The sequence below is a fragment of the Panthera tigris genome, chromosome B4 (genome assembly GCF_018350195.1).
Source record: "Panthera tigris isolate Pti1 chromosome B4, P.tigris_Pti1_mat1.1, whole genome shotgun sequence".
Lineage (NCBI taxonomy): Eukaryota > Metazoa > Chordata > Mammalia > Carnivora > Felidae > Panthera > Panthera tigris.
The window spans coordinates 77,975,281-77,989,300 of NC_056666.1; the positions used below are offsets into that span (position 1 = coordinate 77,975,281).

Sequence of the window (14,020 nt, forward strand, 5' to 3'; positions counted from 1 at the left end):
ATGTCCCCTCCCCAAGCCTGTTCCCCCAAGAGGGAGTTCTGGAAGATGACTCCTCATTCTGGTCCTTGTGCACAGAGATTCTCTGTAATGAGAGCTTTACTCCAAGGACTGGGTTGCTGGGGGTTTGGGTATCATGATAGTCGGGGCTGCAGGCAGGGGTTTTCCCCTTTGGGTCCCATTTCCATCCTGCTGTTCTGGGGTGTCACAGGGAAAGCATCCTGTATGATCGGGGTGGGAGGCTGGGGGTGAGCAGTCTTGGCTGACGGCTCAGTTTTGCAAAGGACCTGAGGAACTGGGTATTTGTCTCGTCACCAGGCCTGCGGTGGTGGCTGTCCCTGGCACCTCTGCTTCTATTTTCTCTACCACATGTCGCCATCTTCTAGGACCTGCCTCGGGTCTCGCCTCCTTGTGACATTCCACCTGCCATGAGTGGCCCTCCTCAATCCTCAGCATTCCTTTTACACGATCACTTGTCTTTCCCCCTCTTGCCATGGATCTTTCCTGCCTCTGTCTGGGGTCCCCATGAGACCCAGGTTCTTCAAGAGCGAGCTCTGTCCACCGAGCTTTATTTCCCTCGGCATCTGAATTAGGGCCTCGCTCTGGTGGGGCCTCAGCACTGGCCTGTGAATGGAGGCACCTCCTCCAGGACAGCCCCCGGGCCTGGCGTACAGGAGGCTCAATCACTATTTGTGGACCAGATGAGGAAGCTGTCCAGATACTGGCCATTCCTTCCTGGGTCCAGTCTATTCAATTCAAGCCGTGCTTCCCAGGGACCTACTATGTGTCAGTTACCATGAAGACTATCAAAGTAGAGAAGACGTGCTTTCTGAATCAAGGAGGCTGTACCGACCCCAGTCACTCTACTGTCAGACAGAATGTAGGAAAAGCAGGTGCAGGGAAGTCTTGAAGGGTTCACTCTACTTGTGCTCACCCTGGAAAGATGAGCCAGGCATCCTTGCAGCCTTAGGGGGGAAAACACGTGATCTGCCTGCAAGGACGGGCCCGTGGGACCTTATGGGACATGGGACCCTTCGAGTCTCAGGAATGTGCTGGCCCAAGCCTCCACTTGCCCCTGTGGGATAATGATCCCAGGTGGACTCACAGGGTGGGAGGGGAATTAGGGGCCAAATAGATATGTCTAGGCCTGTGGGGTTGCAAAGGCAGGGGACAGGTTTATTGTGATGCAGGGTCTCCCTGAGATGCTCATTAAAGGAGACAAGTTTCAGCTTTCCTTCTCGGTCTGCCTAGCGGGAGATTCCCACGCTCATAAATAGCTTTAATAACTTTCTCCTGCCTTTTATGTTGTTGGGAGGCCCGTCGTCTGCCCGATAAAAAGGCAGGGGCACGGACAGGTCTCCAGCATGAGACCTGTGTGCTTCGGGCCTCTCCATTTTCCCTGCGCTGCCCTGCACCGCGGAGGCATGGCCAGCCGTCCCCACCGCATCCGCTCCGGCTATGGGGTCAGGAACTTCAGCTCCTGCTCTGCCGTCCTGCCCAAGCCGTCGGCCCACAGCTGCTCCAGTGCCATGGCCTATCGCGGGGGCAGTCCTGGGGGGCCCGGCTACAGGCGCCTCGGGGGCTTTGGCAGCCGGAGCCTGTGCGCAGTGGGGTCCCCGCGGATGGCGGTGAGCTGTGGATGGCCCCTGCGCAGCGGGGGCAGCTTTGGCTACCGCGTAGGGGGCCTTTGTGGACCCAGCCCGCCCTGCATCACTAGCGTGTCGGTCAATGAGAGCCTCCTCACGCCCCTCAACCTGGAGCTTGACCCGAACGCGCAGTGCGTCAAGCACCAGGAGAAGGAGCAGATCAAGTGCCTGAACAACAAGTTTGCTGCCTTCATTGACAAGGTGGGTCTGTGGGGTGCTCCCTGGGGCTGTGGCACAGGAAGGGGCGAGGGACTTGGAACCCAATAACCAGCCGTCTTCATGTTCTCTGAGTCCCAGGCCTGTAACCCGTCAGCACGTGGCCTTGGGAGCATGACTGAATCCGGCTCTTGGTTTTCAAATGCTACCAGGAGAGTCAAAGGCAACGATGAATGTGACACCAGACAGAACGGGAAGTTTATTGAGGCAGCTTCCCTGCCCAGCAAGAGCTGCGTGTGTGTCTGTGGCCCCATCTTCGGGATCTCAGCCATCACCCCGTGAGAGGGGGGGTGGGTGGTGTGGGATGTCTGCTTAGGTTTGTGTGGAGGTGCCACCCTCCCCAGGGTGAAAGGATCCAGGATGAGGAGGGGCCAGAAGCTCCTTTCCTGCTCCTTCTAGTAGGAAGGCTGTGAGTTCCCGGGATTTCTGCCCCAGGCGCTTTTTCCCACCCAACGTTACACAGATTAAACAGTGAGTTGAGAAACTTAAGGGGGCAGCCCCTGGAGGGGCTGTTGAATTGCACTCTTCAGATGCTGGGGTCTCTGAGCCCACCTTCTGGTTGGACGCATAGCTCTGGTGTCCTCTAACTCAGTGGCACCCCCTCTGCGAGCCTCTCTGGGGGAGGACAGCCCCTGAAGTCCAGGAGAGGAAAGGGTCCCCTTCTAGGGCTAAGTGCTGTGCACATCTACACCGAGTGTCTTTGTAAGTGGACACACACAAGAGTGACAGTGCATGGAGGCCTTGCTCTCTGATAAGAGCCACCATCAGAAATAGGCATCTCTGCAAGCGAAGGTGCTGTCCATTATTCTTTTTCTTTTTTAACGTTTGTTTATTTTTGAGAGAGTGCCAGCAGGGGAGGGGCAGAGAGAGAAGGGGACAGAGAATCTGAAGCGGGCCCTGCGCAGTCAGCAGCGCCCCGACGCAGGGCTCGAGCTCACGAACCACGTGATCATGACCTGAGCTGGAGTCAGATGCTCAACTGACTGAGCCACCTAGGCGCCCCTGGACACCTACTCTTCACATGCTGCTGGCTCATGCCTTCCGCCAGCACATCGTGTGGGTCTTTCATTATGCAAGGACACCCACCAAGGGCGGCAGGATGAGGTTGAAATCCAGCCCATGCTCGGCTCACCGGGCTGTATGCCCTGGAAGGAGGCTGTGTCTGCCTGGAGTGGCCCCTTTGCCTAATTTGCTTGAAAGCACAGTAAGGTCCCCGAACATGCAAGGACCTTTGCACGTAGCCTTTTGGACAGCACGCAGGTATGCAGTCTCTGTGTGAGCAGTCAGTTCTGGTCCGAGATCCAGATTCTTGCCTGAAATTATTCAGTTATTAAACCTCGGCAACAAATCAGATTTCTATGATATGGTTTGCGGGCCAAGTAAAACGTGCCTGCAGGGCAGAAAGAGCCTGGGGACTGCCAGGGGACATTGCTGATGCATTTCTACTGCCTTGGTTTACAATGAGGCTCCGGGAGAGTGGGGCACAGGGGCCTGGTTGGTGGCAGAGTCAGGCAGGGGAAGGTCTCCTCATTCCCCATCCAGGGTCCCTGGGATGGGCTCTCCTGCCCCAGGATCAGAGTGAGGGAGAGTCGTGGTGGGTGTGTTTTAAAATCACTGGCATAAAAATGCCTACAAACTTAGTGGCTTAAAACAATACAAATTTCTTATCTCATGAGGTCAAAACCAAGGTGTTGGCATAGCTGCATTTCTCTCTGGAGGCCGTAGGGGAGACCTGTTTTCAGGGACACGCACGCTTTTGGCAGAATTGCATTCTGTGTGATGGTAGGACTGAGGTCTCTGTTCCCTTGCTGGCTGGCTGGCTGGAGCTCCTTCTCAGTTTCTGGAGGCCATTGGCATTCCTTGACTCAGGCTCCTTCTCCCTCCACCTCCAAAGCCGGTGATCATGGCTAAGGCTGCCTCAGGTTTTAAGTCTCTCCTCCACCTCTTCCTTCTGTTCACCTCTCCACTCTTCTGCCTTCTTCTTCCACTTTATTTAAAAGCTTTTAAAAAATGTTTATTATTTATTTTTTGAGAGAGGGAGACAGAGCGCAAGCAGGAGAGGGCAGAGAGAGAGGGAGACACAGAATCCGAAGCAGGCTCCAGGCTCTGAGCTGTCAGCAGAGAGCCTGGCACGGGGCTCGAACTCACAAACCGCAAGATTATGACCTGAGTGGAAGCCGGATGCTCAACTGACTGAGCCACCCAGGCACCCCCTTCCTCTCCCACTTTAAAAGGCCCATTATGACACCTTGGGGCCACCTGGATAATTCCAGATCTCCTGATCTTCAGTGCCATAACCTACATTCCACCTGCAGGGTCCCTTTTGCCACATAACATAACAGATTCACAGGTTCCAGGGATTAGGACGTGAACATCTTTGAAGAGCCATTTTTGGCCCACCACACACGGTCTAGAGTGTTTTTGCAAGATCAGATGTTATTTCATTCTGTGCAGAATAAATGCCACAAATAAATTGTGTGCTCTACTGGGAGAGGGGGATAGGGCGAGGGAACATTCCTGGGGGAACAGCCGTGACCTGCACTTTCAGACTTTGCCAAATGATTTGGCCTTTGGGGGAAGGTCACAGCCTGCTGCGGGTCAGAGATCATCCCCAAGGGCAGAGAGGGCTCAGGGCTCCCCCTGAGTCTCTTTTCTCCACCCTGGGCGGCAGGTGCGCTTCCTGGAGCAGCAGAACAAGCTTCTGGAGACCAAGTGGCAGTTCTACCAGAACCGCAAGTGCTGCGAGAGCAACCTGGAGCCCCTGTTCGAGGGCTACATCGAGACGCTGAGGCGGGAGGCCGAGTGCGTGGAGGCCGACAGCGGGAGGCTGGCCTCGGAGCTCAACCACGTGCAGGAGGTGCTGGAGGGCTACAAGAAGAAGTGAGTGCGGCCGGGCTGGGGGTGGTTATGGGTGTGGGGTAGGTCTTGGCTGGGTCCACACCACTCTACCAGAGGTGGGGATGGCTGAAGGTCAGGGCCAGCCCAGGCTACCTCTCTGATGGTTCTGTTTTCTCAGCCTGCTCTATCTGGTCTCAGCTCCCAGCTCTTGTAGCCCCATCCTGGGAAATGGGGAGAGAGCTGGGGAGAAGAGGTACTCCCAGCCTGGGAGGGTAGGACACACATCCCACACACAGTGGCCTAGAGACACAGAGAGAGGAACAACAACGGAATGGGAAGAGAGAGGTCAACAGACTGGAGGAACGAACTTGGGAATAGTCAGCACTAGGATGTGGGGAGAGGAAAGGTCCCTGGGGAGGTATCTCCAAGATGATCCGGCCAATGCCATTCAAGATAGCCAATAAGTTTGGAGAAGTCGTTTATTCACTCTGTGGATAAATCACCAGGCTCTTGTTCTGCAAGGCTCTGCAATTCAAAGGCCCGCGTCAATCTTCCCTTGTAACCTGACTTGTTTAGGTTGGCCATTGCCTAGTTTAAACTCACTGGGTCACTGACACCTTGCTCCTCTTTCCCTGTTGATAGGGATGGAGAGAAAGGTGATCCTGATATAATCTGTCCTGATCATTCTAATTGGAAGTAACCGGAATTCGGATCTTGGGAGATCGGGTGTTACCATCCAGATGGACCCAGCAATGGGTTTACACTTTCCTTGGGGGGATGCAAATGCAGACACAATTCTGTTTGCAGGTGTCAAGGCCTGTCTCCCAGTCTGGGGGGGTGTGAGGGCCAGTAATTACATAGCCCAGAGTTTATAGCAGCCCAAATTACTCTGTCATTAAAAAGTCATGAAAATCATGCTATGAGGACTCTGGTCATCCCTGTGGGCTGGGCAGGGCTGCTGCAGGAATGACCTCATGGGCAGGCACAAGAGAATGTGCCAGGCAGTGCAGGAGGGCTGTGGAAATGCCTCCCCCCCCCCCCAGCAGTCAGGGCATAATGGGGTGCTTCCAGGATTTCAAGTCCTTGAGTATTGGGGGAAGGGAAGAGAACATCACAGAGATGGTTTCATGGAGCTTTATGTTTTGTACAATTTTCGGGTTGAAAGACACCCCCCCGTCCCCTGGAGCATCTCTCTTTTGCTCATCCCGCAAATATTTCCAGCATGCCTTATTGCACATCAGGCAATGTAGCCCAAGATGCAGAGAGATTAAATGGCTTGCCTGACGTTTTCCAGAAACTTCAGTCCAAGCTTGGACCAGAAACCAGAGGCTTGAACTTCATGTCCAGTGTCCTTTTGGTGGGTTCTTCGTGACTGCAAAATAGAAGTCCAGAGAGGCCAAGCCTCTTTCCCCAAAGCACACAGCAAGTCAAGGGCAGAACTAAGGAGTCTTGAAAAGCTAGGGCTTGATTGGCCCACCCAAAGCCTTCATCCCCAAGGGCCTCTCCATCTGTGCTCTCTCTCCTCAGGTATGAAGAAGAAGTGGCCCTCAGGACCACGGCTGAGAATGAGTTTGTGGTGCTGAAGAAGGTGAGTGAGTCCCCCCACATGGGGAAGAGTGAAATCTTAGATTCTGGACCTCTGAGACTAGCAACTTGCCAAGTTTGCAGCAGTCCAGTTGTGGTGGCCAGGCACTCGACTCCCCTGACCAATGGGGGCCACTTGGTTGGCAATGCCCGCATGAGAGGGAGACTGATTAAGTGACCACTGTGGCTAATCAGCCAGACAGCAGCTTGGTGAGACCTCGGGCCCGAGAGTCAGCTACTTGGATGCTGCCCAGCCTGGGTGCCAAGGACGGCCTGTGGGTGGGGCACACTCATGGCTCTGTGGCCACCACGTGGTCATGCTCCATGGGCCAATCTAACTTAGTAGTAGCAGCCTGGCATTTTGGGCTGTGATATTAGGCTACTCTCTTCAGGAAGGTCTCTAATTCTGGAGGAAAGAGAAAAAATCTGTCGAGGTCAGACTTCTCTCTACTCCCTATTTGAGGTGGCCCCATGGATGTTTCTGTGATAGGAGAAGAGTGGGACAGAACATAGCCTCGGGGCCCCATATAGAGGGCAAAGGTCCAGGGGCCCTGAGTGACCCTTGTTCCACCCTTTCCCATGTGTGTCCACCAGGACATAGACTGTGCCTACCTGCGCAAGGCTGACCTGGAGGCAAATGTGGAGGCGCTAAGGGAGGAGATGGGCTTCCTACAGGCCCTCTATGAGGAGGTGAGTCTCTCCCCTTCTCCAGAAGAGCAAGCGAGGGAGGAGAGGGCAGAGGGTTTTTTGCGTTGTGGGTTGTCTTGGTCCTTTGGCTTTAGAAAGTATTGTCCATCCCTAACACTTTTAGAACCTAAACATCCTTTCCTTCTGTGATCAGAGGAGATTTTTCTCTTGCTTAGGCCTCCTTTCAAAATGGAAATGGGTGATTCCCTTCCTTTAAAATTATTTGTGGGGTGCCTGGGTGGCTCAGTCCGTTGAGCATCCTCTTGATTTTGGCTCAGGTCATGATGTCATGGTTGTGGGATCGAGTACCACGTCAGGCTCTGCACTGGGTGTGGAGCCTGCTTGGGATTCTCTCTCTCCCTCTGCCCCTACCCCATTTGCACACTCTCTCTCGTTTTCTCTCTCTCCCCCCCCCAAAAAAAACCCCACACAGATGATTTGAAGGACTGTGATTCATTGCCTATCTACACAGCACAGCATGAAGTGGAGATATGACAATATAGGTGTGGGTATATAGATGTAATAATATCTTATTAATTCAGGTAGTATGAAAAGTTCATTAGAAAACCCAGCACTCTAAATCTGTCCATTGTCTGGTTGATTAGATTTATGGAGATAGCTAGAGCTGCACTTCTGGAATTCTCCAATTTTATTTCCTAAAGCTTCAGGTGGGGATGGTTTTTTACCTACAGCAATGGGAATCAGAGGGGGATTTGGAGCTGAGGGCACTGGTTGCTGTCTCCTACAGGAAATCTACCTCCTTCAGTCACAAATCTCTGACACCTCAGTGGTCGTCAAAATGGACAACAGCCGGGAGCTCAACATGGACTCAGTGGTGGCCGAGATCAAGGCTCAGTATGACGACATCGCCAGCCGCAGCCGGGCTGAGGCCGAGTCCTGGTACCAAACCAAGGTGAACTGGAGGGCCGAGCTGCCCTTTGGGCAGGGAAGATAGCCAGAACCTGAAGCTTCTCTGGGAAATGCACCCATGCATTCAGAGGGGCTCCATCACAGGCCCAAGCAGAGCAGGGGTAGGAGATGGGACCACTGTAGAACAGCAGGCTGGCTCTTCATAGTGACGACCCAGCACCCCTCCAGCAATGTCACAACCATTGGCTGGTCCTGAATGTTTGTCTCCCAACCCACAGTGCGAGGAGATGAAGGCCACGGTGAGCCAGCAGGGCGAGAACCTCCGCAGAACCAAGGATGAGCTCAATGAGCTGAACCGCATGATCCAGAGGCTGACGGCAGAGGTGGAGAATGCCAAGCAGCAGGTCAGGGGGTGCTGAGACCTTGCTCGGTGTACCTGCTGTTTCTGACCTGTTCTCCTGCTGCTTCTGATCTGTTCTCCTGCTGCTTCTGATCTGCTTTCTGCTTTCCTCCTGCCTTGAGTTGCTGCTGCTGTCTTTGGAGAGGCTTATATTTTAACCACCTGCATCTGAAGGACCGACAAGCACTGTTTGCACAGAGCATTGTGGGGGAGGGTTGGTCTGTCTACCTTCTCTGAATTCTGCTCCTATTTCCCTTCATATCCCTCCAAGGTTTCTTTCCTTTAAACATACATTAGGCAATGCGGTCTAGTGCAGGTTGTGTTCTGCTGGCTCTCCCCCCACCTCTCCAGATGGATTTGAGGTGCACAGACCTGACCTGGTCCCACGCCACTCTGTTCACAGTGCACGCTAGCACTGTCTGTGCATCTCTGTAATTGAACATGGCTTGTCTCTCATTCCATTTCCCACAACCTCTCTGAGTCTCAATTTCTCCATCTGTTTAATGGGAAATAACTGTGCCTGTTCTGACACGCTCAGAGTAACTGGAAGCAGATAGGCAACATCTGTGAAAGTGCCTTGTAAACCAACAATGGTAAACAAGTGTAAGATACTATCACTAATTATTATCAGTCCTGTTCCAGCACTAGCATTTCCTCCCTCTAATGGCTCACTGGGGACTTGAGTTTTACAATAAAATTAAGAGGCACATACATGGAGGAAGAAAGCTCCAAAGGGCCATTATTTTCCTGCCTAGTTAATTTGCAAGTGGACCATTTGGAATAGAGGTGAAATAGGTTGATGGAGGCCATTGGGGACCCACTAGGTCCCCTTCTCAAGCTTCTCCCCTTCTTCCCTCCCTGACAGCGGTGCAAGCTGGAGGGCGCCGTGGCTGAGGCAGAGCAGCAGGGCGAGGCAGCCCTCGGTGATGCCAAATGCAAGCTGGCGGGGCTGGAGGCCGCCCTTCAGAAGGCCAAGCAGGACATGGCCTGTCTGCTCAAGGAGTACCAGGAGGTGATGAACTCCAAACTGGGCCTGGACGTGGAGATCGCCACTTACAGAAAGCTGCTGGAGGGCGAGGAGAGCCGGTGAGGACAGGACTTAGGGTCTCTTCACATCCCCACTCAGGGCTGGAGGACTGCCTCAACAGACTATCATCCTCCAGGCAGAGAGTGTTCAAACTGGGAAAGACTCCAGAAAGACTCTAGAAATCAAGAAGTCTAACCATTTTCCCATTTTCAGATGGGGAAACCGAGGCCTAAAGAGGGGAAGGAACTTGTTCAAGGTGACAGCTAGGTAGTGGCTATGCTAAAATTACCATCTCCGGTGATTTTTTCCCTCCCACACTGCCCCTCCTGATGCAACTAAGCTCATTCCAAGGCAACTACTTTACCCTGTTGACTGGAAAGGGGTTTCTGCAATCACATCACAGTGGATTGTAAAAGCTGGAATCATTCAGAGGATTTGCTAAAGGCCATTTGACTTGGCGTGTACAGACAAGGAACCCTATAGTCTCATGTTCAGGAGCAGCAGATAGAAATGACCAGCACAGGGTCCTTGCTTAGTAGGGAAAGGCAGGGGCAGCATAAATCGGGCTCTGCTGACAGTTTGAGCCAAGAACTGGGGCAAGTGAAGTCAGCAAGGGAAGGAGCAGTGTGGATTTACACCTGGGGTAGTGACGAGCATTTAGCCTGGAGGTAGCCACATCGTTACTGCCTCCTAGCTGGGTCCCATCATGGGGGAGCAAGCTAGACTGGGGGGGAGGACAGTTGCATAGAAAGGTTAAGATCACAGGTTGTGAGCCATCTAGACCACCTGGATTCACATCCCAGCTCTACCACTTACTAGCTCTGAACCTCTGGGCCTCAGCGTCCCGATCTGTACAACAGATAATCATAAAACCCAGCACTTTACGCTGTTGCAAGGATTAAATGAGTTAGTGTGAATGGAAATCACCAGTAGGGGCAGGTTACGGTCAGAACAAGAATCTCTCTATCCAGGGTAGCCAGGCAGGGCTGTACCACGGAAAGGCTCCTTACTGACCAGGTTAGCATTAGAAATCTGACGTGTGTCGCCCCCTAGGCAGCTGGCCATGCTGCTGGATTTGTGCCACGCTTGACCAAAGCAGGTAAACTCTTCTGTCCATTTCCTCAGGACTCTGGGTGAAGCCACCAGATTGATCTCCTCCTTTTACACTTAAGCCTCTGGCCCACTCATCAACATTCAGTAAGGCACTCAGCATTTGTGCTGTGAAACTTACTTTCATCATCATCATCATCATCATCATCACTGATGTATTAAGAACTCAATTCTATAACGCATGAGGCACTGTCTCCAACACATGAGATTTTACAAGATGGTTGGGTGTATGGAGCTTTGCATATTGTGGCCACTGACCTTTCGACAGATCTTTTCTTCTTGGCATTTAACAAGTGTAATTGGATTACCCAAGTAACCCTCACTGCAGAAAACACAGAAAATGAGAAAACAAAGCAGCCGTAATCACTCAACTTGGTGACAGCTGCTGCCAGCATTGTGGAGCAACAGGCGCCATGATGGGCATTGGCTAGAATCTTCTGGAAGGGCACAGTTCCAAGGCTGTGGCAGGGTCAGATTCACGTGGTGGGAGAGTGAGCCCAAAGCATAGATCCTTACTGAAAAGCTGTAGTATGTTGAAGTGCTCAGTCGGGCAGAAGGAATCAGATTGGAGATTTACTGGAAGAGATGGTTTGAAGCTGGGGGATAAAAAAAGAAGGTGATGTAGAAGAGAAAGTGCAGGTGGGCGTGAGGGAGGAGGGACCCATGGCAGTGATATAAATGTCTCATCATCAATGAGATGTTCATAATGTTAGTAGCAAACACAGTGGATTTACTGTGTGCCAGGCTCTACCTGTAGGCACTTTGCAATGTAGAGCTTGCAACAGTGCTGGAAGGTGGGTATTATCATCCCATTTCATAAATGAGGAAACTGAGGTACAGAAAGGCTAGGTGATTTGTCCAAGGTCACCCAGCTAGTGATCTGGCTCAGCCAGATTTGCGCCCAGGACGCCAGGCTCTTGACCACCATTCCCTCCTGCCCCCTCTGCATGTATCAAGTCAGATAGATATCCGGGGTAGCATTTAAGCTCGTGGGATAAAAAAAAATGGCTCAATTAGCATGCTAGGCAAGCTCTTTCCCACCTGAAGGTGTCCCAGTTAGGCAGTGGCTATTCCCATCACCTCTTTGGCCATGCTGGAACTTCCAGCCAGGGGACAAGGTGGATAACCCCACTGCACCCCACGTGTACCTTCCAGTACACCACATTTCCATGGCCGAGAAGCAAACAAGGCATATAAAGTGGCCTTTGGGTCCTGCAACCTAACATTCCCCTGTCCTTTTGGGGTCCCTGGGAGCAGTGGCGACACTGATGCTCTCTGTGGTAGGTGGGCAACACGTCCCCTCCCCTCAGCCCTGCTCTCTTCGCTCAGGATGGACCAGAACAGACCTGCCGCAAGAACAGAGGAACCCCATTCTAAATGTTCACTCTCTCTTTCTCTCCTGCAGCTTGTGTGAAGGCGTGGGCTCCGTCAATATCTGTAAGTTGTGTGCATGTGTGGGCATCGTTCTTTTGGGTGTTAATATTGGGTTGCATCTAATCGGTGACTGAATCTCTGTCTGTGGGGCACCAGGCAGGGGAGATGTGAGCTGAGGTCTCTGGGATCTGGACAAATGGATGGTCCAAAATATTTGGTCCCTACGTGGAGCCATCTGGAATATCCGTGAAGCATAAGTGAATGACTGGGGGAAATTCTGCCCCGCTGACTGGTTCTGCAAAAATAGCTCAAGTCTTTCAGTTACACACAGGATACTCTTCAAGTGGCACAATATTTTAATAGGAAGAAACATTTTTGATGTTTATTCTGATCGTTTGGGCCCACTTCAGGCAACTCTTTACCTTGAATAATCCACTGTGTACACAGTCCCTAGGCTAGGTATCTATCTGTTCTCATTTTTCCAGCAACCATGGTTCTAGATGATTTCTTCACTATGACCCATCAGTTTTTGCTCAAAGATTGTATAAACACATCTCAACATTAGTCTGGTTCAAGCAGAGTTAGGTGTCCAATTTGCGAACCACACTCCTTCAAGAAGCAGATGGCAATGGCTTTGGATTTGCCGGTAGGTCTAAAGATTCATGATGCTGATCCCTCAGAAACATGAAAGTCAATCATTGGTGGCAAAAGGTTTTGGGTCATGTCGTGTCGGGGATGGAGGAGAATTCTGACCCAGTGTCTCCTCCCGCAGGTGTGAGCCGTTCCCAGGGTGGCGTGATCTGCGGTGACCTCAGTGCCACTGTCCCTCGTGGCCCAGGGGTTGTGGCTTCCAGCAGTGGTGCCCTCTGCTCCCCCTCTGTAGTGGGGGCCTGCTCCGGTGTGAGATCCGTGCGGTTTGCATAGTGGGCAGGGGACTCCGGCGGGTGCCCCCCTCTGATAGGGGCACGGGTGGGGAGCAGGAGGGGAAAATCATTTCTCTCCCAGACCCCCATGCCTGTTTAGTAATTTCCCCTGGCTGGAACCCAGACTGTCTCTCCAGTTTTCTTCCTATTGCAGTTATGATTTACTCTTTGTGTGCAAACCCTGGGTGTAACATTACTGCCACCTCTGTTAATTCCCCCTTCCCTGTGGTCCAGGAAAGGCATGTAAAGGCTTTTTGATATAAGATGCTCAGCCGCTTTCTTCCCCAGCTAATTTCAGGTTAGCAAACATTTTACTAAGTCTGCTTACTAAGTACTGGCCGTGTGCCAGGCCCTCTGGGCAGGGAGCCAGGTAGGAGAATGGCGATGGGTAGGTGCACCTGTGCTTTGCCCCCGGATGAGGGGCGGGGCATGTCACCTCAGCACTGAGGGAGCAAAGGGGAAGTGGACTAGGGGTCCGGGAGGCCCCTCACACTCTGAGAGATTGTGTGTTCCCAGAGAGACCCCCAGCTATTTGTATGCCAGGATGGAAAGATTGACTGAAGCTAACAGCTGAGGTGTTTATGGTTGGCAGTTTGGATTTTTTTTTCTCTTTTTTGTATTTGGGTGATTCCTGTTATGGCTCCTTCTTTCTTTGGGTGTGCGTGATTAAATATCGATGGCAACAAGTTTTCTCCCAGCAAACAAATTAATGTCTGCCTCCTTTGTGGTTTTCCCAGCCCCCTTCAAAGCCTTGACCTTTTCAACGCTTCTGCAAATGTGGTCCACAGACCACCACATACATCAGGGTCGCCGGGATGGGGGTGAGGGGTGGAGGGGACTTCTTAAATAAGCAGATCCTGGGCTCCATCCAGAACTCTTGAATCCGAAGTTCTAGGGATGAGCCCAGGAATATGAATTTAAACAAGCTCCCAGGTGATTTCTGTAGGAACTAAAGTTGAGAACCATTGGTTTGTGTGCGCAGACAGAAGAAGAGGGTCAGATAATTCTGACCGAGGAGCTGACTTCCTCTCTGATTCTCACAGGATCAGAGTCATCTCTTTGCATTTCTCCTTTGACTTTGCCAAAAGGTCGGAGCCAATCTGAGTCACCCAGGCCTGGGTGGGGTGGAGGGAAAGCTAGAAGAGGGGAGGAGACAGGAGCCTTTATCCACAGGCACCTGCTAAGTGGCACACAGCGTATGTATTTCATTCATGGGTCATGTATATCATTTGATAGATAAGGAGGTTAAGGCCCAAAGAAGTGAGGCAACTTTACTAAGGTCACACAGCTAGTCCAGCATTCAAACTGAGGTTCAGGGAATGTCAAAGTTCATATTCATATTGCAATA

At 52.1% G+C, this 14,020-nt stretch overlaps 1 protein-coding gene across 1 annotated transcript; it reads left to right on the top strand.

Annotated features, from left to right (window-relative positions):
- The first annotated feature begins 1,421 nt into the window (after nucleotides 1–1,421).
- Nucleotides 1,422–12,682, top strand: LOC102950214 (keratin, type II cuticular Hb5-like). The gene is made up of 9 exons (XM_007073054.2): nucleotides 1,422–1,844; nucleotides 4,531–4,739; nucleotides 6,225–6,285; nucleotides 6,876–6,971; nucleotides 7,717–7,881; nucleotides 8,117–8,242; nucleotides 9,104–9,324; nucleotides 11,781–11,812; nucleotides 12,522–12,682. The coding sequence occupies exons 1-9, from the start codon at nucleotides 1,422–1,424 to the stop codon at nucleotides 12,671–12,673; spliced, it is 1,485 nt and encodes a 494-aa protein (XP_007073116.2). The 3' UTR covers nucleotides 12,674–12,682.
- The last annotated feature ends 1,338 nt before the right edge of the window (nucleotides 12,683–14,020 follow it).